General features: G+C 39.3%; 1 protein-coding gene across 1 annotated transcript in view; it reads right to left on the reverse strand.

The window, feature by feature from the left end:
• The window catches only part of LOC132397679 (voltage-dependent calcium channel subunit alpha-2/delta-4-like), a 341,368-nt gene that overhangs the window by 199,340 nt on the left and 118,982 nt on the right, over nucleotides 1-23,046 (reverse strand). The window contains exons 18-23 of the mRNA XM_059976447.1: nucleotides 17,583-17,644; nucleotides 15,146-15,213; nucleotides 12,094-12,139; nucleotides 8,596-8,693; nucleotides 7,790-7,883; nucleotides 6,138-6,233 (exon numbers count right to left, since the gene is read on the reverse strand). Of these exons, the coding sequence (XP_059832430.1) occupies nucleotides 6,138-6,233; nucleotides 7,790-7,883; nucleotides 8,596-8,693; nucleotides 12,094-12,139; nucleotides 15,146-15,213; nucleotides 17,583-17,644 (464 nt within the window). The remainder of the gene's footprint in view (nucleotides 1-6,137; nucleotides 6,234-7,789; nucleotides 7,884-8,595; nucleotides 8,694-12,093; nucleotides 12,140-15,145; nucleotides 15,214-17,582; nucleotides 17,645-23,046) is intronic.

Raw genomic sequence — 23,046 nt, forward strand, 5'->3', positions numbered from 1 at the left:
GTACAAAATCTCATCATATGTGGTAAGCAGTGTTTTTCTTTAGGAGGATAATACCTAGAAATAGAAGATATAATTGAACCAGATTAGCAGAATATTAATACTTCATGAAATTTGTCTCAGTATGCCTTAGTTTGCCTTACTGAATGTCTGTCAGCCATGTGCCTGTGTGTACATTCTTACACCGATGGGAGGAAAGGATAGTGGGACAAAACTTCCAGGTTTTATGAAACAAGATTCATTGCACATTTATAATTGAAAAATATTTGTTAATGCATTTGTTTTGCAACTCTGTTGAAGCTGAACCATCATACTTATTGAATTCTGGGGATCAGAATTAACTTATGTTTGTATTGAATTTTTTTCTGGTCTTACACCAGTTTCCCTGCAGGTGGAGTCATTGCAGTAATAAAATTCTGTAAAAATCACTTGAGTGTTCGTATAAATAATTTTGTAAGAACTCTTATTCTTACAAATAAGCGTAAGAGGTGGTTAACCTTAGATGTTTTTGCTTTCATTTTATTTGTAAATAGCCTATAGATTTATATTGCAACCAGAAAAAAATTGAAGAGTTTAAATGTGTTCAATCCTAGGATGCTTTAGAGGTTCCATCATCTACGAAGAGATCCCATCTCCAGACATGTCTTCTCCTCCCTAACCCTTTCTGCTTACCATGGATGTCACTGCCTCTGTGATTCTCTAGTCTGCTTGTCCCTCCCTAACCTCTTATCTTTCTACCGAAACTTTCACTATAATCACAAGAGCTGTAATATTTATTCTTAATACTAAATCCTGAATCCTAAACATCCCTTTCAGGTAATGCCAACATTCACATGCACTGCCTCCAACCTCATCTATTGCATTCAGAGCTCCTGATAGAGCTTCCTCTACATTGGCAGGACCTAGTGCAGCCTGGGGTCCATTTCACAGAAAACAAATACTGCATTCACAATTACTATCCAAGCTCCCAGCTGCATGTCATTTCAGAATCAGAATCAGGTTTATTATCACCAGCAGGTGAAATTTGTTAACTTAGTAGCAGCAGTACAATCCAATACTTGATAATATAGAAAGTAAAGTAAATCAGTTACAGTAAACATACATATGCATATAGTGCAAAACAGAAATAATATAAAAGAAAAAAGTGAGGTAGTGTTCATGGGTTCAATGTCCACTTAGGAATGGGATGGTAGAGGGGAAGAAGCTGATCCTGAATCACTGAGTGTCAATTCTTCCCATTTCTACACAAACCTGTCCAACCTCAACCTTCTCCACTGCCAACCTGAAGCTCAATCCAAATAGAGGAACAGCACCTCATATTTTGTCTGTATAGTCAACAACTCAATGACATGAACACAGAGTTTTCCAATTTTGGGTAGACTTCTCCTCCAGTAGGTTCCTTACCCTTTCCCCCCTTACTCCATTCCCACTTACTTCTGATCTGCCTTGGTCCTCCCATTTTTGTCCCCTTTCCCTCAACCACCACCCTCTCCCTTTCCAGCCCATCATCCGAGTTTGACCCCTTCTCCCCAGTCCCATCCTCTCACGACACACTCAGTTCACCCACAGGTTTTTGCATCCTTTTCCCCTATCTGGTTTCATTTACCATTCTCCTCTCTCCTGATGGGCTCCATTATCACCTACCTTGCTAATCTATCCCCTTTCCCTTTGTGTTCCTGCGTATCTCCGTTCAGCATCTTTCATACACCACCCACTGCAACTGTCTTTCATATTTTTTCTCTCTCTTTGCCTGCTTTCATCTATCATTCACCTGCTACTACTCCCTAACTCCAATTCTTTCCCTCGCCCCTCCACTACCTGGTTCAATCTTAATACCCTTCCTTATTCCACCAATCACTTCAGACTCCTGTCTCACCACTCCACTTTTGCTCTTTATACTGGCTGTCCGGCCTCTCCACTCTTAGTCCTGATGCAATGATACCTTTCCTTCCACAGATGCAGCTCAACCTGCTGAATTCTCCCAACAGATGTCATTCCTGCCAAAGGGTTTCAGCCCGAAACATCAATGTACCCTTTCCCATAGATGTTGCCTGGCCTGCTGCGTTCCTCCAGCATTTTGTGTGTGTTGCTCGGATTTCCAGCACCTGCAGATTGTCTCTCAACAGATTGTTACTCCAGAGGCTGGCATTTGCAGTCTTTAGAGTTTAATATGTGAGGGCACAATTTAGTTAACTGGACTGTTTAGCTTCTGCTGCAATGCAACATATAGAACACAGGATATGTTATTCATACTGAGATGCCACATTGTGCAGTGAGATAACGAAGGCCATCTTGAGATAAGACTAATGAATTTTCATACCAAGATATGTCAAAATTCATAGAAACTAATGCATTTCTGAGTGTCACATCCATGAGAGTTAACACAATATCATACCATGATGCATGATAAGGATTGTGTGCATGGATAAAGATGTATTAAGATCTTGACTTTCCCTTAACAATCTGTAAATAGAAGCTAGGGTGAAAAGTTCAATAAAGGCACAGATGCAGGTCCTTTGGGTTAACGAGTCCATGCTGACAATGGTGCCCAGCCAGCTGGACCCAATTTCCTCCATATTTCACTGAGCCCCTCCTTTCCATGAATCTATCCAAGTGCTTCTTAAATGATACTATTGTACCTGCCTGTACAAGCTTGTTTGATATGCTCACCAACCTCCGCGTGAAAAAGTTGATCCCTTTTAAATCTTCTCCTTCTCACCCTAAATCTATGTCCTTAGTTTTGGGTTCCCCTTGCCTGGGGAAAAGACTATTACCATCCATCATGTCTATGCCTCTATTAATCTTAAACATTTCTATAAGGTCATCCCTCGTTCTCCGATGTTCCAAGGAATAAATCTAACGCAATCTAACACAGGCCCTCCAGTCCTGGTAATGCCCTTGTAAATCCGCACTCTCTCCTGTTTAGACACAGTTTTTCCTATAAAAGGATGACCAAAACTGTACACAGTACTCCAAGTGCAGCCTCACCGATGATGTGTACAACTGCCACATAATGTCCCAACTCCTATACTCAATGCCCTGAATGACGAAGGCCAACATACTAAATGCCTTTTTCACTATCCTCTCGACCTGTGATGCCGCTTTCAATGAGCTATAAACTTGTAATCCCAAGTTCCTCTGCTCTCTTACGTTACCTCGTGTCCCACCATTCACAGTATAAGTTTTACGCTGGTTTGACTTTCCAAAGCGCATCATCTCACACTTACCGGCATTGAAATCCATTTGCCACTGCTTGACCCACTTCCATAACTGATCAACTGTAATCTATGATAACCTTCTACATAATCAACAAAACCTCCTAATTTCATGTCATCTGCAAATTTGTGCATTTGCATCCAGACCATTTATGTAAATAACAAGTAACAAAGATCCAAACATGGAACCCTAGTGGCACACTGCTAATCTTTAGCCTCCATTCTGGAGAACCTAAACAGCTTTCAACCATCACCCTTTGTTTCCTACCACTGAGCCAAGTTTGAGTTCTCCTGTCAAGGTTTCCCTGGATTCCATTGGACCTAATCTTCCAGACCAATCTATCTTATAGGACTTTGTCAAAAACATTGATAAACAAATAAATAACATCCACTACCAAACCCTCATCTACCTCTTTGGTTACTTCTCAAATCTTTAAAAAAGTCATCAACATAATTTCCCATGCCGACTCCTCTTAATCAAGCTATGTCTAAACAAATATAGCAGATCCTCTCCTTCAGAACTCTCGCCAGTAACCTCCCCACTAATGATATCAGGTAGACTGGCCTGTAGTTCTGTCTTGTCCTCACTACGCTTCTTAAAGAAAGGAGCAACATTAATCATCGGGAAATTCACGAATATCTAATGAAAACCAAAACATTGCAACAAGGACCACACAATTTCCTCTCTTGCCTCCCACAAAGTCCGAGGATATACTTGGTCAGGACCCGGGGATTTATCTACCTCAGTGCACTGTACGAATCATTATCTGGTAGCATGAGAGTCCCCCAAACATCTACACTGGTTTCCCTTACCTCCTGAGCAACTATGATTTGCTCTTTAATAAAGCTATAGAAGTTCTTGGGATTTTCCTGAAATTTACCTATCAAATATATCTCATACCCTCCTTTGCCCACCCAGGGTACTCTGGTATCCTCCCACAGTCTGAAGACATACCGGTTTGTAGGATAATTGATCATTATAAATTGTCCTGTGATTCGGTTACGGTTAAATCAGGGGTTGCTGTTTGAAGGGCTGGAAGGGCCTTTTCCAAGCTGTATCTCTGATAAATAAATAAATTCCCCTGTTGAGGGTATTTTTAATCTTTTTATAGTCATCAGGGGATTCACTCATTCCTGTCCTCCTAAACCCAATGTATGTTTCCTTCTTTTTCTTGACTTGATTCTCAGTATCTCCCATCAGCCAAGGTAACCAAAACTTGCCAGGTTTACCCTTCGCCTCAGTAGGAACATGCTTTGCCTGGATTCTTGATATCACAGTCTTAAATATGTCACTGATTCATTTTCTTTCAAACAGGATTATCTGATCGACTTCTGCTGGATCCTGTCCACCAAAATTAGCCCTGCTCCAGTTAAGGATTCTGACCTGTGCACCTAACCTATACTTTCCAATCATATCTTAGAACTAATAGAATAATGGTCATTGGAGCCAAAGTGCTTCCTGTCTGCCACTTCAATTGCTTGCCCTAAAAGGAGGCCCAATATTGCATCCTCCCATGTAGAGCCTATCAAAGAAATAAAATTTGCTGAATGCTGCAAAGATGACAAAAAGTGCAGATGCTGCAAATCCAAGAGTCACACCCAAAAGCCGGAGAAACTCAGCAGGGCAGGTGTTTCAGACTAAGACCCTTCATCAGGACCCTTCGTCCTGATGTCCTGATGTCTTGGCCCAAGCCGTCAACTATTTACTCTTTTCTTTAGATGCTGCCTGACCTGCTGAGTTCCTCCAGCATTTTATGTGTGTTGCTGAATGGTGCTTTTGGTTGAGGAAAGCAGATTTTATCAGATGTTATCTAATCTATCACCTTTCCAGAGGATTTTTAGCAGTTCATCTCTGATCTCCATTGAAAAACCCCTAATTAAACAAGGCTATTCAAAACCCCATAAGTAGCTGTGGCAGTTTATAACTCAATACTCTGCCACACAACAGGTAGTGGGAATGAACCTTCAGCATTTTTATTACATCAGTTAAAACTCAATGTCGACTTCATTATTGACTCCCTCAACTTAGTGAAAAGAATATGACAAGAAGAAATTTGTCCATGTAAGGAAGATATCCCTTGTTATAACAAATTACTGGTCACTTAGTGAAACAAGATATTAAATTAATTAAACAAACAAACTCAAAACGCTGGTGGAACACAGCAGGCCTGCTGTGTTCCACCAGCATTTTGAGCGTGTTGTTGTTTGAATTTCCAGCATCTGCAGATTTCCTCGTGTTTGCTCACTAAACAAACAAACTGATGTTTCTTTTAAACTTCTCACACAATTAAAATTCTTATCTGCAGTTATGATGGGAGAGTGAGAAAATTTGCAGGTAAATTGCCAGCTAAAATCTAAGTGTTGTGTCTAATCGTACCATGTAAGGAGAAGTACAAGCCAGGCAATTATGAGGCTTAGAAAATTCACCCCAATAAGTATTGCATCCTTTGTAACAGAATTACAGATATTAGGCTTTCTGGAAAGAAGGGGATATCTGACTGACTTCCTCTTCCAATTGTATGCATATGAGGCTACCCTGTTTACTAACCTGTCAAATGGAATATTTTCAGCTAATTGTTAGCCCCATTGGTTACTGTGAATGTTGACAATTTCGTACCTTTACATATGTCTATAAAAATCTAAATGAAAAAATATACATTTTTTTGCTATAACTAGTAAATATGGACAAACTTTCTCAGTTGAAACCAACTCAATAGCACATATCAGTTTGCCAGCAATATCAACAGATGCTGAGAATATTCAGCTAACTGTTTTAATGCTTATTAGAACAGCTTGAATTTCCTCCAAAAATGATTTCTTTTCCCTTTTTCTGTACATCATGCAATTGTATCAGGAAGTTTCTGCAATTTTTCTTATTTTCACGAGGAGAAGGTGAGAATGCACATTTTAATTATTTACACCTACTTGTTTGAGAGCTTTTCATCTCCAATAAAAAGATTACTTCGCATCAGGCCTGCACGAGTGCCCAGAAAAGCCATCTCAATGCCATCTTCATTATTTCTGTATACAAGATAATTATAACATAAGATATAGGAGCAGAACTAGTAAAAGTGCAGTTGGTATAGTAACGAAACAGCATGGAGTATCATCATGAAGATAGCATCAGAATAATATACCTGGTGATTTTGCTAATTATGTGAATAAAAAACAATTATATCTCAGATGTGAAAAAAATATTTTCTCTGATTTGTCATTAGACCAAGTCTGTACGTATATTTAAGACAGGGGTTTTGGAAGGAAGGGATATGGGTAGAAGGCAGGAGACTGGGGCTGAGAGGGAAAAAGGATCAGTCATGATGAAATGGTGGAGCAAACTTGATGGGTCAAATGGCCTAATTCTGCTCCTTTGTTTGATGGTCTAATGGTCTTATTAGTTTAAGAGTGATAATTGGGAAATTAGAAAATTGAGGTGTGACATGGCTATTTATTTACAACTTTTCTAATTCTATTTTTATATATTTTTTCAATCCTAAAAATGATTGGAGTTATATAAGTGAAATAATCTCAAAAGTTTTATTATCCGTCAATAAGACCATAATAATGCAAGCACTTACCAGTTATTCATTCATATTAAAACCGACATCAGGTGATAAAAGAGTGAGGGACCAACATCAAGTATGTCCTTATTACAGGAATAGGGTACTTTGAAAATAGCATCAATGTCTCAATAGGAGAGTTTCTTAGTTCTTAATCATCTACGTACACATACTTCAACCCTGCAACAGGAGGTAACCTCAGCCTCAGCGTTCCCTCCTCCCTCTCCCACAACTCTTTCCTCTCTACCAACTCAATGCAGATGATAATCTTTTTCCTGGAAACACAGAAGCATAGAAAATCTACAGCACAATACAAGCCCTTTGGCCCACAAAGCTGTACCGAACATGTGCTTACCTTAGGAATTTGCTGAAATTACTTAAATTAAATAAATTATGGAGTTTACCATTGTTGGCTTGGCCTGTTGCTGAGAATAAAATAAGGATTGTAGTGTCCAGCAAGCAGTATTACATTTGTTTCCCAGAAAATCAGAAGAGGTATTGTAGTGCATCAAGAAATCAATAGATCAGTGAACAAAGTAGCCAATTAATAAAATAATAGCATACATGGCATTAGTGGAAATAATTAATTGCAGCAGTAACAAATCGAGATCTGGCAAATAACAAATCATTAAATTAGTAGAGCAGTATATAACAATTAATGAATAAACTTAGAAAAAAGCCAGTAAGTATTTGGTACCATAATAAAAGGGGAATTAACAAATTATAGATGGGCATTTCAGGAATACAATAATATTTATAAGACAGCAATCACCAATAATTTAATACTTTGATACTAGAATAGATATTCACATCCAGCAACCTCACAAATCAGAAAAAATTTTTCTGGGGAGTTATGATTAAATTAATAAATTTATTAACAAAAAAACTTTAAGAATTCCAGTGATACCCCTTTTAAATTTCATTTTTCATATAAACCTGGTAAATTGTTAAATTCTGATGAATGAAAGTTTTACAAATCTATTCTATTTAATACATTTTTCTTGTAATGACTATACTTACTCTGAAACATTCATGGCTATGGCTGTCCAGTATGCTTCAACTGGAGCAGTTATTACAGCATCAAAGAGAACCTCTTGGACCAGTTCCTCATCACCTTCACATAAAAGTAAACATTTCAAGGTGACATAAAATTTAAAGATAAATACAAGGGATACAGGCATATATAGACAAAGGTATATTCAAAATAGCATATTTGGTGGATAAATGCTCACATGACACAGAAATTATCTGAAGTACTGTATGCTGCAAAGATATAAAAACATATTTATGTACACTAGTACTTTGCTTAGCATTCAGTTTGCACAAATAAGAGCACTGATGGAATTGGCGCTAAACAGATCATTCTAGCATTACCCAAAGAGGGATGTATTATTTTACGGCACAATGAGCCCAGCTTTCTCTACTGTTGTTCTTTGCTGTTCTGGGAAACTGGATGTCAAGAATCTAGTGTGAGCTCCTGTACTTTGCCCTGCTAAAACAGGAACTTGATGTGGAAATCTCCCCTAAGAATTCTAAAAGCTTAGATTCTTGTTCAATTGAATATCAACTTAGTACATAACATGAAGGCAAAGCTTCACTGAGCCTTTAGATTCTTTCTGCAGGTGATATTGGATATTTTGCAGGTTAGGCAGCATGAAGACTATTCATTCCTCTCCATAGACGCTGCCTGACCTGGTGAGTTCTTCCCATATTTTGCGTGTGCTATCTGGATCTCAGTATCTGCAGGATCTCTTTTTTTTTGACATTGAATGTTAACAACAGTAATGAGTCTTATACATGAAATATACAGATTATTTTGTGCTCACATTCCAGATCTGGTTCCAGACCCGAAAGATAACGAATTACAGCCTCTTTTTGCGATAGCTTGCGATGGTCTGTGTCAATGTCAGTTACACAATAAATCCTGGCAGAAAGGAAGAAAAATAAAAGTTCTCTATTCACATGTATAAGTTTTAAAGTCTTTCAAGTTTCAGGTTTATTAGAATATTAAATATATTCAGAAATGGCATCAGAGTGGATTTATCACTTCACAAAGATACTGAAGCAATATGTTTAGATTAAATAACTGGACGGTTTCTAACAGGACTAAACAACATTAGTCATAATTTAGGGGTATTCCTGCCTCACACCATCCCATCCCTATCACCCCCAATCAGATGACCATTTGCTCAAGCTTGACTCTAGGATTTAGCCCAACAATCCAGTGCAATACTAAGACAGCAATGCCAAATAATGCTGCCACTGTATTCAATGTTGTTTTCTTATTTCTTGCTCGTATGTTTTACATATGTCATCTGTTGTATAAAGGAAGGCAAAATCTTTGTAATTTTTTCTGTAGGTGATAATTATCGAGCGAAAAGTTGTGATGGTCAGTACTAACATTAAACTCCTCCTGCGGATGTTCACAATTCACTGAAGTAGTGTTTCATTTAATCCTTCAATTGCTGTAGAAGGTACTGGCAATGCTAGTGTTTTCAGTTCATCACTAATTACATCAGAATTAATGAGGCAATTAATTATGCATGTTGATTACAAAGGCCAGGTTGCATAAGGATGGCAGCATTTTCTCCCTGAAGGACTTCAGTGAACCTCATGGGTTGTATGACAGTCCAATAATTTTGTGATTATATTTTCTGGGAGTAGTGTTTATTTTTACATTTCAGATTTATTTGGTTATTTGAATGAAGTTCCTCAGCTACAATGTCAGAATTCAAACTCTTGTTTCTGGATCAACAGTCCACAACTCTGGATGCTTATCCGGTAACGTAACTGCTATATCAATTCAAATATGATGTATTTCAATGGGAATTGCTATCTGACGGAGATCATGCATTCTAACTTTTCTGTTAAAATTCTATTTTATTCAAGACTTGCATAACAAACAACAGAAGTTCAATGATTTCTTATTGCAAGGTCATTCAACCTGTTGTTCAAATAATATTACATATTGGGGATATTCGGGTAGATGAAGCTCGTCAGCCTGGGAAGGCAGTCCACCTGAGAGAGGGAAAACTCTGATTTCAAACCTCTGCTGCCTTGTGGCCATACCCACTCAAGGGAAAGGCTTCGGGAGTAAACCCTGAGGACAAATCCAGAGCTGGAGTCCATAAGGCAGTCCAACGTTGCCTTCAACCTCACTCTGGCAACTCCTGCAATATCACTATTGCCAAGCTGTATCGGCCCTTGCCCTTCCCTTGGACAACATCGGTGGCATGGAGAGGGGAGATTTGCAGCATGGGCAACTGCTGGTCTTCCATACAACCTTGCCCAGGCCTGCACCTTGGAGAGGACACAGACTTTCCAGGCGCAGATCCATGGTCTCGTGAGACTAACGGATGCCATCATCATCATTGTCCTATACCTCCATACATTATTGTCTGCGGGATATCAATCTTTAATTAATCAATCATATCATTTAAAATTGAGATCAGGAGAAATCCCATCATCTTGTGGAATTCTCTACCATTGAAGACAGCAGAGGCCAAGTAGTTAAATATATTGTAAAAGTTGCTAGATATATTTAATAATGCTAAAAGCATCAAAGAGTCTGGGGAGGAGATAGGTTCAGAGTACTAAAGTGGATGATTAACACAATCATATTGAATAAAAAAAGGACTAAATGACCTAATTCTGCTACCTTTTCCATGCTTCTGTATTTCTATAGCTGATATTATTAGATATATATAATATTAGATATTACATAATAGAAAATTCTAATCTTGGACAATATATCTCTTGGAAGTTAAAAACTCACAACAATGTTTATTACTGTTGTTACTACATGAAGCATGCATATACACATAGTCAGACATCCAGTCACGTACATTCTCATTCATCTTCCCTACTCAAACTCACAGAAGGTTTTCCTTCTCATGGGCAGAGGGGCCAGTGAATCCCAGTTACATTCTCAAACAGAGACTGAAAGAAACCCACCAGGTATTTACCTCTAACATTTATCCTCCCCAAATTTCCAAACAGTGTTTGATTTATATGTGGAAAGCACATTCTGTGGAACATACGCTGATTCATCCAAGAGGTATCTTTTACTCAGCTTAGTAGTGGAACTGCTCTGAAGGAAGGGGTTTTCAATTGAGATGATTAATGAGAACACTGTTGTAGATGGTTGGGTTATTGTTATACCTGTCTGACTGAAGCAGATGGTGGTAAGGAGTGTGGAAGAGCTCTCTACCTCCTCTTTTGGGAGGTATTTTGGAGCCAGAACAACACTTCTTCTCAGGAAGTGAGATACATTTCTCTTCAAATATCCCACAGTAGTATTGTCCAGGAAGCATCTGCTGAGTCAGGTGACAGCTGTCACAATGGCATAGACAAATGCCACTCATTGTCAAAACCACTTCTAAGTCATCTCAAACAGATGAAAAGAGCTGTGTACTCTTGATGCTTAGGAGTAAATCGCTGTTTTCCAGGATTAGAGAAAATTGGTGCCCTTTGGAAGCTTGTTAATTAAATGTTCCTTTATAAGAAATGGGAATCAAAATGCAGCATGTTGTAGACCTACTACTTTTGTGGCTCCAATTTACATCAACAGTGTTGAAAAGGTGTGCTGGATGCTGACTGCTGCAAATATCTGCACATCATACGTGAATGAAAGATCAGTCCCACCAGAATTAATTCTACTGGTAAGTATCCAGTTGAATTTCTTGATAAGTGAGATTTGACTGGGAAATAGTAATAAACCTGATTTACTGATTTCTCTCCATTATCATATTGCTTTATTTTTATTTTATTTTATTGAGATACAGTGTGTAGTAGGCCCACCTGGCCCTTCGATCCACTCTGCCCAGCAACCCTAGCCTGATCACAGGACAATTTACAATGACCAATTAAGGCACCAATTGGTAAGTCTTGGTGCTGTAGGAGGAAACTGGAGCACCCACTCAGTCATGGGAGAGATGTACAAATTCCTTAGTCACTGGTGGGAAATGAACACGGGTCACTGGTAAAAGCATTGTGCAAGCTACTACTCTACTAGGTCACCTGTGTGTAAGTCTACTCCTCAGCTTTTTTTTTCTCCAGTCCTGCCGAAGGGTTTCGGCCTGAAATGTCAACTGTACATTTTTCCATACATGCTGCATGGACTGCTGAGTTCCTCCAGCATTTTGTGTGTGTTATACAAACTGGTTGCTGTGCTTTCTACATCAAAACAGTTTGAAATGTCCTGAGATTATAAAAGTACTAAAAAATTATTTTTCCATTGAGAGTATGGACACCAGTTACAAATAAACTACTGAATAATAGTAAGCTAATCCAAAGTCCACTTGTATTCAGTAATACCTCCTTACCATTCATTGGCAAGTGTCACATCAGGTTGGTCTATGTCATGTAACCCTGAAATTTAAAAAAAAGTAAATCAGTGATTTAAAATTGATTCATAGTGATTTTTTATTAAAGGACCAAAATCTACTGCTAAATCCATCAGATGAAAGCTGCAACCACTGACCAAGATACGACAAAAAAGATAAGAAATATGAGCAGTTAAGATCAATCTTTGAAAAGAAAATAGAACTGTAATGATGATGACACTGGATAATCAAGATTTCATCGTATCGAGAATATTATTGGGACTGAATAGTAATAATCCTTAGATCCTGATGACCCATGTCAAACAGCTTAGATAGAAGTAACTATGGAGATTGTTAACAGTCTGTTATTATCTTCCAAAATCCTACACATCTAGAATGGTTCCCACAAATAGCAAAGGTAACCCCATTATTCAAGAATAGAGAAAAAGAGATGAAGAACTCAGCATCGGTACAGAAAATGATGGGAACGGTAATTAAAGAAATGGTAGCCAGAACACTCAGAAAATTATTTCAGGATTTAGCAAGTCAATATGGATTTGTGGAAAGAAAATGATGTTTGCCAAATTTGTTGGAATTCTTTGAGATTGTAACTGGCAGAATAGATCAGAATGAACTAGTTGATAAGTGTACTTCAATAAAGTCCCAAACAAGAGATTATCAAGCAGAATGAAGGTATAGTTAATGGAGTAACAAACAGAACAGGAATAAATGGATCATTTTCAGGTTGTAAAATTGTGATCAGTGGGATTGAAGCTGAGGCCATGAGCGTTTACAAAGTAGATTATCAGTTATTTGGATCAGACGATCAAATATCAAATATCTGTATTTTCAGATTATATAAAGCTAAATGGGAATATGGGCAAGCAATTGAAGGTCAACACACAAAATGCTGGAAGAATCAACAGCTCAGGCAGTTTCTATGAAGGAAAATTATCAGTTGACATTTCTGGCTGAGACCCTTCATCAGGTTTTGTGTTCAGAGGGTACTGGGTGAACCTTGTACATGAATCACTTAAAGTTAAGAAACCAAATGGTATGTTGGTCTTTTTTGCAAAAGAATTTGAACAAAAGAGTGAATATATCTATTTTCATTTGTATAGAGGTCTAGTAAAATGGCATTTGAAATGTTGTTGACTTGAAGAAGGATATATTGATGTTGCATTACAGGAAGCACAGCAAAGATTTGCCAGATTGATTCCTGAGAACTGCAGGCTTATCAGTGAGAAAAGATCTTGGGCCTATAGTCTCTTTAATTTTAGAAGGATGAGAGGTCAGCTTATTGAAACATTAAAACCCTGCCCAGATTTAAAAGAGGATATGTCAAGTTAATGTTTTCCCAGGCTGAGTATGTAGAAGCAGAGATCACAACCTTAAAGTAAGCAATTGACCAGAGTAGAGATAAGCAATCTATCGAACTGGAATTCACTGCCTAGTAAAACAAAGAAGGCTCTGTCACTGAGTACAATCAAGTCTAAGATTGCTTTGCTTTTGATTTTAAGAAAATCAAAGAATTGGGTGATAGTACAGGAAAACAACACCGAGGTAAAATATCAGTTATGATATTAATGAAAAAGATACAAGCGACTAAATGCTCTATTCTTTTTCCTATTCCTTAGGTTCTTATATAAGTACTGTAAAAATATATATATAGCGAGAGAGAGAGAGAGAGAGAGTGAGAGAGATAGAGAAATAGAGATAGAGTTATTGGTACGTTGAGGGAGGTCAACTGATGATTTCCTTGCCCTTCTATCTATCGTGCTGTTGTAAATCCATTCAGTGGTCCCCAGTACAATAAGATGGGCTCTTAATCTCACATTCTACTTTGTTATGGCCTGCACTTGTCATAAGGGGGGGGTGCTGGGAGCAGACCCAAATGCAAGACACAGACACTGAACTACCAGGAACAGGACTAGGCGTGAGAAGGAAGCAAGGGAAGAGGGGAAGAAAGGATGCTGGACATGACACAGACCCTGGACGAGACAAGGATTCCAGGCCTGGGCTAGGACTTGACTAGGATAGCGGAACCAGGACATGGAACTGGGAATTAGAAACTTGGAACCTGGACAAGGACTCCGAGCCAGAGACTGGACAAGGACCCAGAACCTGGGTCTTGACTCGAGCTCAGACTCTGGAACTAGGCGAAGGGAAGGGATACAGACTGGAGGTTTGGACAGGAACAATCCAGCAGCCAGAGGTTGAATCCTGAAGCTATTTCTGAAGCCAGCCCAAACAAGAATCAGCTGCTTCAACAGAATCTGGGGAAAACCAGAAAATCTGGAATAAGGAATATGGACCGGGCTGTGAACCAGAATGTGGATTTCACGGTCCGGACCATGACAGCACCTTATTGCTTGTTTGGACTGCACTTACCCCATAACTGTAACACCGTGTCCTGTTATTGCGTTTTCTATATACTACTACTTTGATGTACTAATGCGATGATATAATCTGTATGGATGGCATGCAAAACTAAGTTTTTCACTGAATATGTGACAATAATAAACCAATTTACCAATTTATTATCTATCATACTCCATCAGACTTGCACTATAAATACATTGGTAATTTTCAATCCTCATATGCCTAAATAATAGATAATATGGCACATAATAACAGAATACAATTTATCTGTAACCTTTGCTCAATGAAACAAAGAAAAACCAGAGAAGTTTAATTAGGAAGAAGGAGGTAGGTTTGAATGGATTGTGTACAGAAACTAGCACTGTTTCAGAACAATATAGAGATATTTAGGTGACTTGAAGAAGTTGAGAGAATAGCAATAGAAACAATTAAATGATTAAAACTTCCTCATTCAGCAGTTCTCACCTCCAGATGTCCCAACTTCACCCTTTTACTGAATTCAGATTTGGGACAAAGTAACATCAATGAAATGCCAATTATCTCATGTTTTTCATATTTTGAGTATAGGTAACTATTGTCAGGAAGTAAAGAATACAGTTTTAATATTGTCATGACATCTCTTACAAGATTTTAAAATCTACTGAAAAACAGTCAAGCTGTAGGTTCTTACCTTCTTCCACAGATACATTTCCAATGAATAGAGATTCACCATGACCCCTTGTAAGAACAATACACAGACTGAAAGAAAGAAAATTATGACATGATGCATACAATCTTGCATATTATGCATACTAGCAACACCCTTAGTTGAATTTTCAGTGGAATGGATTAAATAATCAAAGGTTTCAAAGCCTATTAAACTTCATGTCAATTGAATTATATTCTGTTCTTCATATGCTTTCAGAGCAGTAGTAATATTATTCCATCAATGGTTCCTTAGGATTTCTGGAACAGCCCTCTTTGGTATTAAATCAAGGATTTGATTTAAGTGAAGCAGATCTTGATCTAAACCACAAGGGCAGTGCAGGCATTTCTACCTCACTGACTTCAGTTCATTTCTCATTTCTAGTATTTCTTTATGTTATAGAAGAGGGGCATTTTGACCATCTGTCCTTATAGACTTTCTGAGAATTCTCATTAATCTCACTCCCTCATTTATTTCCCTGAAACCTAATGGCTCTCACATTCTCATCAACTTCTCCCATTCCTCTGCCACCCAACTAAAATGGATGTAATTCATTGTAGTCAATAAACCTGAAGCACTCTTTTGGAATATGGAAGGACAGTGAAGCTCTTGCAGGAACGCACATGGTATGAGGGAGAATCTGCAAACTCATTTTAAACAGCACCCAAGGTCAGGATTGAACCCATTTCTCTGGAGCTGTGTAGCAACAGTACTAACTGCTGTGCCAATGTGGTGTATGTTGAGGGGGTGCCAATTTTGAGAAATGTGCAAAGGTGTTTGCAATAAGCTAAAAGCTCACAGTTAGAATATGAAGGGTAAGATGGAAAGTGAGTGTAGACAAGATCTTTCTTACATTCTTTTGGAACTTCTACATCGGGACATGTTGACAGCTGTTATGCAATATTCAGGAAGTTCAGAGGGCAGCACTCTGATCACAACACAAGCAGCACATCTGTATTGAGACTCACTTACTGGGCAAAGCCAAAAGTTTTCTCACTTCAAGACTTCACCATGGTCTGGAGCAAATACTGAAATAGCTGAAAAAGCTCAGTATGTCATGTAACATCCATGGAACAGTCAGTACTTAGGGTCTGTGACTCATTGTTCTGATAGTAAACAGGAGGAAATCTGCAGATGCTGGAAATTCAAACAACACACACAAAATGCTGGTGGAACACAGCAGTGCTTCTCCTTATAGATGCTGCCTGGCCTGCTGTGTTCCACTAGCGTTTTGTGTATGTTGATTCTGATAGTAACTGCTTTTCTTTCCATATATACTGGCTGACTTCCTGATTTTTCCTATCAACTTTTTTTTATTTCAGATTTTCATCACTTACAATCTTCCACAGCCTTTTGTTTCTTACATAACCAACTTCCTAGCTGTTTGCTTCATCCCTCCCACTCCGTTTTCACCTATCACCTGGTGTTTCTCTCTCCCCTCCCTGCACCTTTCAAATCTACTCCTTAGCCTTTCTTTTCCCCCAGTCCTGCCGAAGAGCCTCAGCCCGAAACGTGGGCTGTGCTTTATTCCATGGATACTGCCTGGCCTGCTGAGTCCCTCCAGCATTTTGTGTGTGTTGCTCAGATTTCCAGAATCTGCAGATTTTCTCTTGTTTGTGACACAACATCAAGATTAACCAGAAATGAGCAAAAAATGGTGGTCCTTCCAGTTATGTTCAGGTCTTGAAAATTGAATTTAAAAGTATTTTTGGTCATGTATCATCCTTAACCTCTCCAGGTAAACACCTATCAATCACTTCTAAAGTGCTGCAGGTAAGGACAGTTGAGATGTGGGACCAAACTTACTGTAATATTTCCTTTCTGCCCACCAATGAAAAGTGCTGAATTGACCTTAAACGTGGATGGAGAAAGCATGGCACAGCAACCATCTCTCTGCATTTCATCCTCACTTCCTACTTGTTGACGCTTTTCGTTTCATTGAGACCTTACAGAATTTGATTTAAAAGTGTGTGGCTTTGTTACCCTAGTAAAATTGATACAGTATGTGCACATGATAAAGTAACTCATTTGCCCCATGACTATAGTGAAGTCACTCTCATTGATTCAACTTGCAAGAAGTAGATTCCCCTTGCCTGTAGTAAAGATCAAGATTAGAGTGGGGTTGAATGTACCCCGATTTTCATCAGCAAAAGGACTGCATTATTTCCATTCTCTAAAAACTGAAAATAGAGCTTTATTACTATGATGTTAGCTGAAAATATGTTAGGGTTTTTGAAGAGGGTACTTGTTAAGCGACAGATTCAATCCATTTAACTTCCTTTTTTGTTCTTTGCATTAGATCGGTTCACTCCATTATATTGTTTTCCACAGATCACTAACACCAAATCCTCTGTTTAATAAGATACCTTTACTTAGAAAGCACTGAGAATTAATGAAATTAATGTTCGAAATAGAATATCACCTGAAAGGCGTGTCATCAATATTTGTGTAAAAGTAGTCATTTGTTAGAAATAAGATGCGTTTCTGGAAATTCAGATAGAGAGAATAAAATTATATCAGTATTTGTTACTGCACAACAGGACTGAACAAGCCATTCAACCCACCACATCACATTAACAGTGGGGAAGCATCCATGTAAATCCTATCTTCCAGCACTTATACACAACCTTCTCTACTTAGGCGATTAAATTGGTCATTTAGATACTTCTTAAAAGTTTTCATTTGTTTCTTTTGACATTCAAGGTCCCCTGCACTTGTTACCCTTGGATTTCCCTCTTACAGTAACATACTGAACTCTCACTATTTCCTCTTTGAATGCTTTACTCTCTGTGTACGGATGTGGACATCTGCGAGTAGACTCTGCCAATCTATGTTTGCTAAGTTATTTCATTGAAATTTGACTTCCCCAATTTAAGGTATTTATTTTGAGCTAATCCCTATCTTTTTCCATAACAAATTTGAAACATACAGAATTATGATAGTTGTCTTCAAAATCCTCCCTGAGCAATGTTCACCAAGATAAGGTCCAGTACTGATCTTAGGTCTACTTGCATACTAGGTGAAAAAGCTCTCCTGGTCAAACCTCAAAAAATATGGCCCCTCTGAGCCATTTGTGTTAAGACAATACTAGATAATATTCAAGAAATTAAAATGTCCCTGTACTAAAATACTTACACCAAGAGTATTTATCAATTTTACACACATAGTTCTAGGGTCTGATGGTGATGTCATGCCGTGCACCAGGCATATGGATGATCAATGTGGATTGCAAATACATTCAGATTGGTGTTATAGAGTCATAGAATGACAGAGTTGTATAGGATAGAAACAGATGCTTCAGCCCATCACGTATATGCCAACCACTATGCCCACCTACACTAAACCTACATCCCTGCATTGAGTTCATATTCCACCCTGCCCTGATCATTCAAGTATCTATCAAGATGCCGCTCAAATGTTGTTACTGTTCCTGCTTCCAGCACCTTCTAGCAGCTCAATACAAATACTAACTACACTTTGTGTGAAAAATTTACCCCTCAGATTCCCTTTAAACCTCCTCCCTCTCACCTTAAACCTATTCTCTCTGGTCTAAGAAAATAGACCTACCCTGTCCAATCTCTACTGATAAATCAGGACTTCTGAACCAGTCAGCAGCCTTGTGAATCGTTTCTGCTCTGTCTCTAGCTTGATCACGTCCTTTCCATTTTGTGCACTATTACTAGCCTGTGCGTGGGTGAGCTGGGAGGGAACACAAAGGAACTGTGGCTACAAGATTTCTCTGACCCAGGAAGAAAAGAGGAACATTCCATGATAGAAACACAAGAGCAATATGTTATATGTTAATGATTTGGATGATGGAATTGATAGTTCTGCGTGGAAGGGCGGGTAGGTTTGCGGAAGCAGGGAAGCTACAGAAGGACTTGGACAGATTAGGACAATAGGCAAAGAAGTGGCAGATGGAATACGGTGTCAGGAAGTGTATGGTCATGCACTTTGGTAGACTATTTTCTAAATGGAGAGAAAATTCAAAAATCAGAGGTGCAAAGGGACTTCGGAGTCCTTGTACAGGTAAGGAAGGCATATGCATTCATTTCAAGAGATCAAATACAAAGGCCAGGATGTAATTCTGAAGCTTTATAAGGCTCTGGTCAGACCACATGGAGTATTGTGAGCAGCTTTGCACCTCTTATCTCAGAAAAAAATGTACAGGCATTGGAATGGGTACACAGGGGGTTCCAGAGAATGATCCCAGGAATGAAAGGGTTAACAGATAAGGATCATTTGATGGCTCTGGGCCTGCAATCAATGGAGTTTAAAAGAATGTGAGAGGGAATGTCATTGAAACACTTTGAATATTGAAGGACCTAGCAAAGTGGATGTGGAGAGGATGTTTCCTCTGGTGGGTGAGTCTAGGACCAGAGGTCACAGCCTCAGAATTTAGAACATAGATGAGATGGAATTTCTTAGCTTGAGGTTGGTGAATTTGTGAAATTCATCGCCAGAGATGACGGTGAAGGCCAGTGATTGGGTATTTTTACAGTGAATAGGTTCTTGATTAATCAGGATGCCAAAGGTCACAAGGAGAATGGGGTTGAGGGGAGTAATAAACCAGCCATGATGGAATGGCAGAGCAGACTCAATGGACCAAATGGCCAAATTCTGCTCCTAAGTCTTATGGTCTTATAGTTGTATGAACCATGAGAACAGCAGTCTGCTGAGGTCCAGATCTAGCAACTAAGTACAAGGGGTCCAGGTAGTTTCTGGAAAGCCTTCTCACATATGAAGTGGCAATTCTGTGACAAACTTGAAACACTGAAGTATGTTCAACAGCTGTGGTAGGTATTAAATACTATCACCCCTACAAAGAGAAACAAAGTGACATGGGTGACACCAAGGCTCAACTCCCAAATGAGCTCAATGCTATATTTGCTTTTCAAAATATGGAGGCACCTTCACAGCTCCTAGTGACCCTGTGATTTTAGTCTCTGAGGCCAACATGAGAGTATCCTTCTGGAGGGTCAACCCATGGAAAGCATTCAGCCCAGACAGGTTACCTGGTACTAAAGACCTGTGCTGATCAACAACAGTAGTGTTCATTGTTATCTTTAACCACTTGCTTTGGCAGTCTGAGATACCGAACTGCTTGAAGCTGACTTCACTTATACTGGTGCCTAAGAAGAATGTGGTAACCTGCCTCAGTGACACCATCCAGTAACACTTCCATCCACTGTGACAAAGTGCTTTGAGAATTTGGTGATGAAATATATCAACTCCTGCCTGAGATGTGACTTGGATCTGCTCCAATTTGCCTACTGTCACAACAGATCTACAGCAGATGCCATGTCATTGGCTCTTCATTGAACTCTGGAACATCTGGACTGTGAAAATGTATACATCAGGATGCTCTCCATTGACTACAGCTCAGCAATCAATACTCTGATGCCTTCAAAACTAATCAATAAGCTTCGTCTGATGCTTCAATACCCACTTGTGCAAATGGATTCTCAATTTCCTCACTTGCGGACCCCAGTTAGTTCGGACTGGCAAACACATCTCCTCCACAATCTCCCTCAGCACAGGCACCATAAGACTATGTGATTAACCCCCTGCTCTACTCACTTTATACCTGTGAGTGTGATGTTAAACATAGCTCCAATGCCATATTTAAGCTTGCCGATGACACCACTGTTGTTCACTGAATCAAGAGTGGTAATGAATCATTATACTGTATAGGAGGGAGATTGAAAATCTGGCTGAGTGGTGCCAGAACAACTTCTCACTTGATGTCAGCAAGGCCAAGGAGATGACCATTTGAGGAAACCAGATGTTCATGATGCAGTCCTCACCAGGGGATCAGAGGTGGAGATGGTCAACAACTTTAAATTCCACGGTGATATCATTTCAGAGGTTCTGTCCTGGGTTCACCATGTACAAAGAAAGCATAGCAGTGTCTCTACTTTCTTAACAGTTTGCAAAGATTCAGCATGACATCTAAAACCTCGACAAACTTCTATAGATATGTGGTGGAGAGTATATTGGCAGGTTGCATCATGGCCTTGTATGGAAACACCAATGCCCTTGTATGGAAAAACCTTTGAAAAGATGTAGATATGGTAAAGCCCTCCCTACCAATGAGCACACCCACATGGAGTGATATCACAGGAAAGCAGCACCTATCATCAAGGACCCCCACCATCCAGACCATGCCCTCCTCTCACTGCTGCAATTAGGAAGAAGGTACAGGACCCACACCACCAGGATCAGGAACAGTTATTCCTGCTCAGCTATCAGGCTCTTGAACTAAAGGGGATATCTTCACTCAACTTCACTTGCCCCATCACTGAATTGTTCCCACTGAACTGGACTCACTCTCAGGGACTCTTCATCTCATGATCTTGATATTTATTGTGTCATTTATTTTTTCCTCTTTCATTTGTATTTTCAGATGGTTGTTTATTTTTGAACATTAATTGTTGCTTGCCCTGTTTGGTGTGATCTTTCATTGATTCTATTGTGTTTCTCGTATTTACTGTGATTGCCCACAGGAAAATGAATTACCAGGGTTTCACGTAGTGACCTATATGTACTTTGATAATGAATTTACTTTGACCTTTGAACTCTGTTTCCTGAGCAGCAATAAAAATGACCAAGCCCTGTTTAGATTGATCTCAGTTTCACTTTGGCTGCTTGAATTTTGGTTAGGTCTTAATTTTACACTCATGCAGATTCCTCAGGAAACTGCTCACAATGCAATTAACTCTGGAGTATGGCAACTCATTGAAGCTGCTCTCTGCAAATTTGTTCATTACTTCTATTATAATTGTTCTACTCCTTTAAACCTAAATTCGAAGACTTTAAGAAATAATAATGATGCACCATCAATAACTCATTCTGAGACGTAAGGCGAGATATCAGCTTTTATTGACTGGAAGAAGGAACCAGAAGTGAGTGACCATCATACTACGTCCTGGAGACTGAGGCCGAGCATAGGCCTCAGATCGCCTTTATACAGGGGCCTGTGGGAGGAGCCACAGGGGCAGTCAGCAAGGGGGCGAGTCCAGATAGGCACACGTAGTTCACCACAAATAATAATGTTCTTTTAAATCTACTTATTGTTTTGGCAATCATTCAAACTCCTGGGGCGAATGAACTACCAACCTGACTCCAACCTACATCAAACCAGCCAGTGAGGCCTGGAATTGTCCTATCCATATAGAACAGCATGAAGTGCAATCCCATGGAGCCTGCCTTCCCCCACTGATGGGACCCGGTCTCTGGACTCCACTGGAGTACCAATGCAGAGACTTGATGCTGAGGCCCAACTGGAGCAAAGGCTTGACTCTGTAGAGTACCTAAGACCAAGTCCTGGTGCTCAGGCTCCACTAGAAACCACCTGATGGTGCATCTCACTTCTCATCTGGACTTCCAGACCTACTGAAGGAAAAAAAAATAACATTTGCCTTCCAGCCCAGCTGACTCCATTCCAGGTCTTCCAAGTCTGTTCATAAGCCATTGTTTACCTTTTAGTCACCTGATTCCACTCCAGGACTTCCAGGATCAACCAAATGCAGCCGCTTACTTTGGAAGCATGATAGGAGGGCTATTTACTATGACTATGACTATGACTTACTACTGACTGTGACTCCAACTTCAATTCCACAATTCAAAGCAAACTCATCACAAAACTCCTTAACTTGGGTCTCAATGCCTCCCTTTGCAAATGAATCCTTCTCTCCCTTTGGCACATCTGGTCCAAGCTGACCAAGATGCCCCATCCAAACTAATCTCATTTGCCAGCATTTGTCCTAAGTCTTCTAAACCTTTCCAATCCATGTCCAATTGTGTTTTCAAAATTGTTATTCTACCTGCCTCAATCACTTCCCCTGGCAGTCATTCCACCTCCATACCAGTTCTTGTGTAAAAAA

This window comes from Hypanus sabinus, chromosome 8 (assembly GCF_030144855.1).
Source record: "Hypanus sabinus isolate sHypSab1 chromosome 8, sHypSab1.hap1, whole genome shotgun sequence".
Lineage (NCBI taxonomy): Eukaryota > Metazoa > Chordata > Chondrichthyes > Myliobatiformes > Dasyatidae > Hypanus > Hypanus sabinus.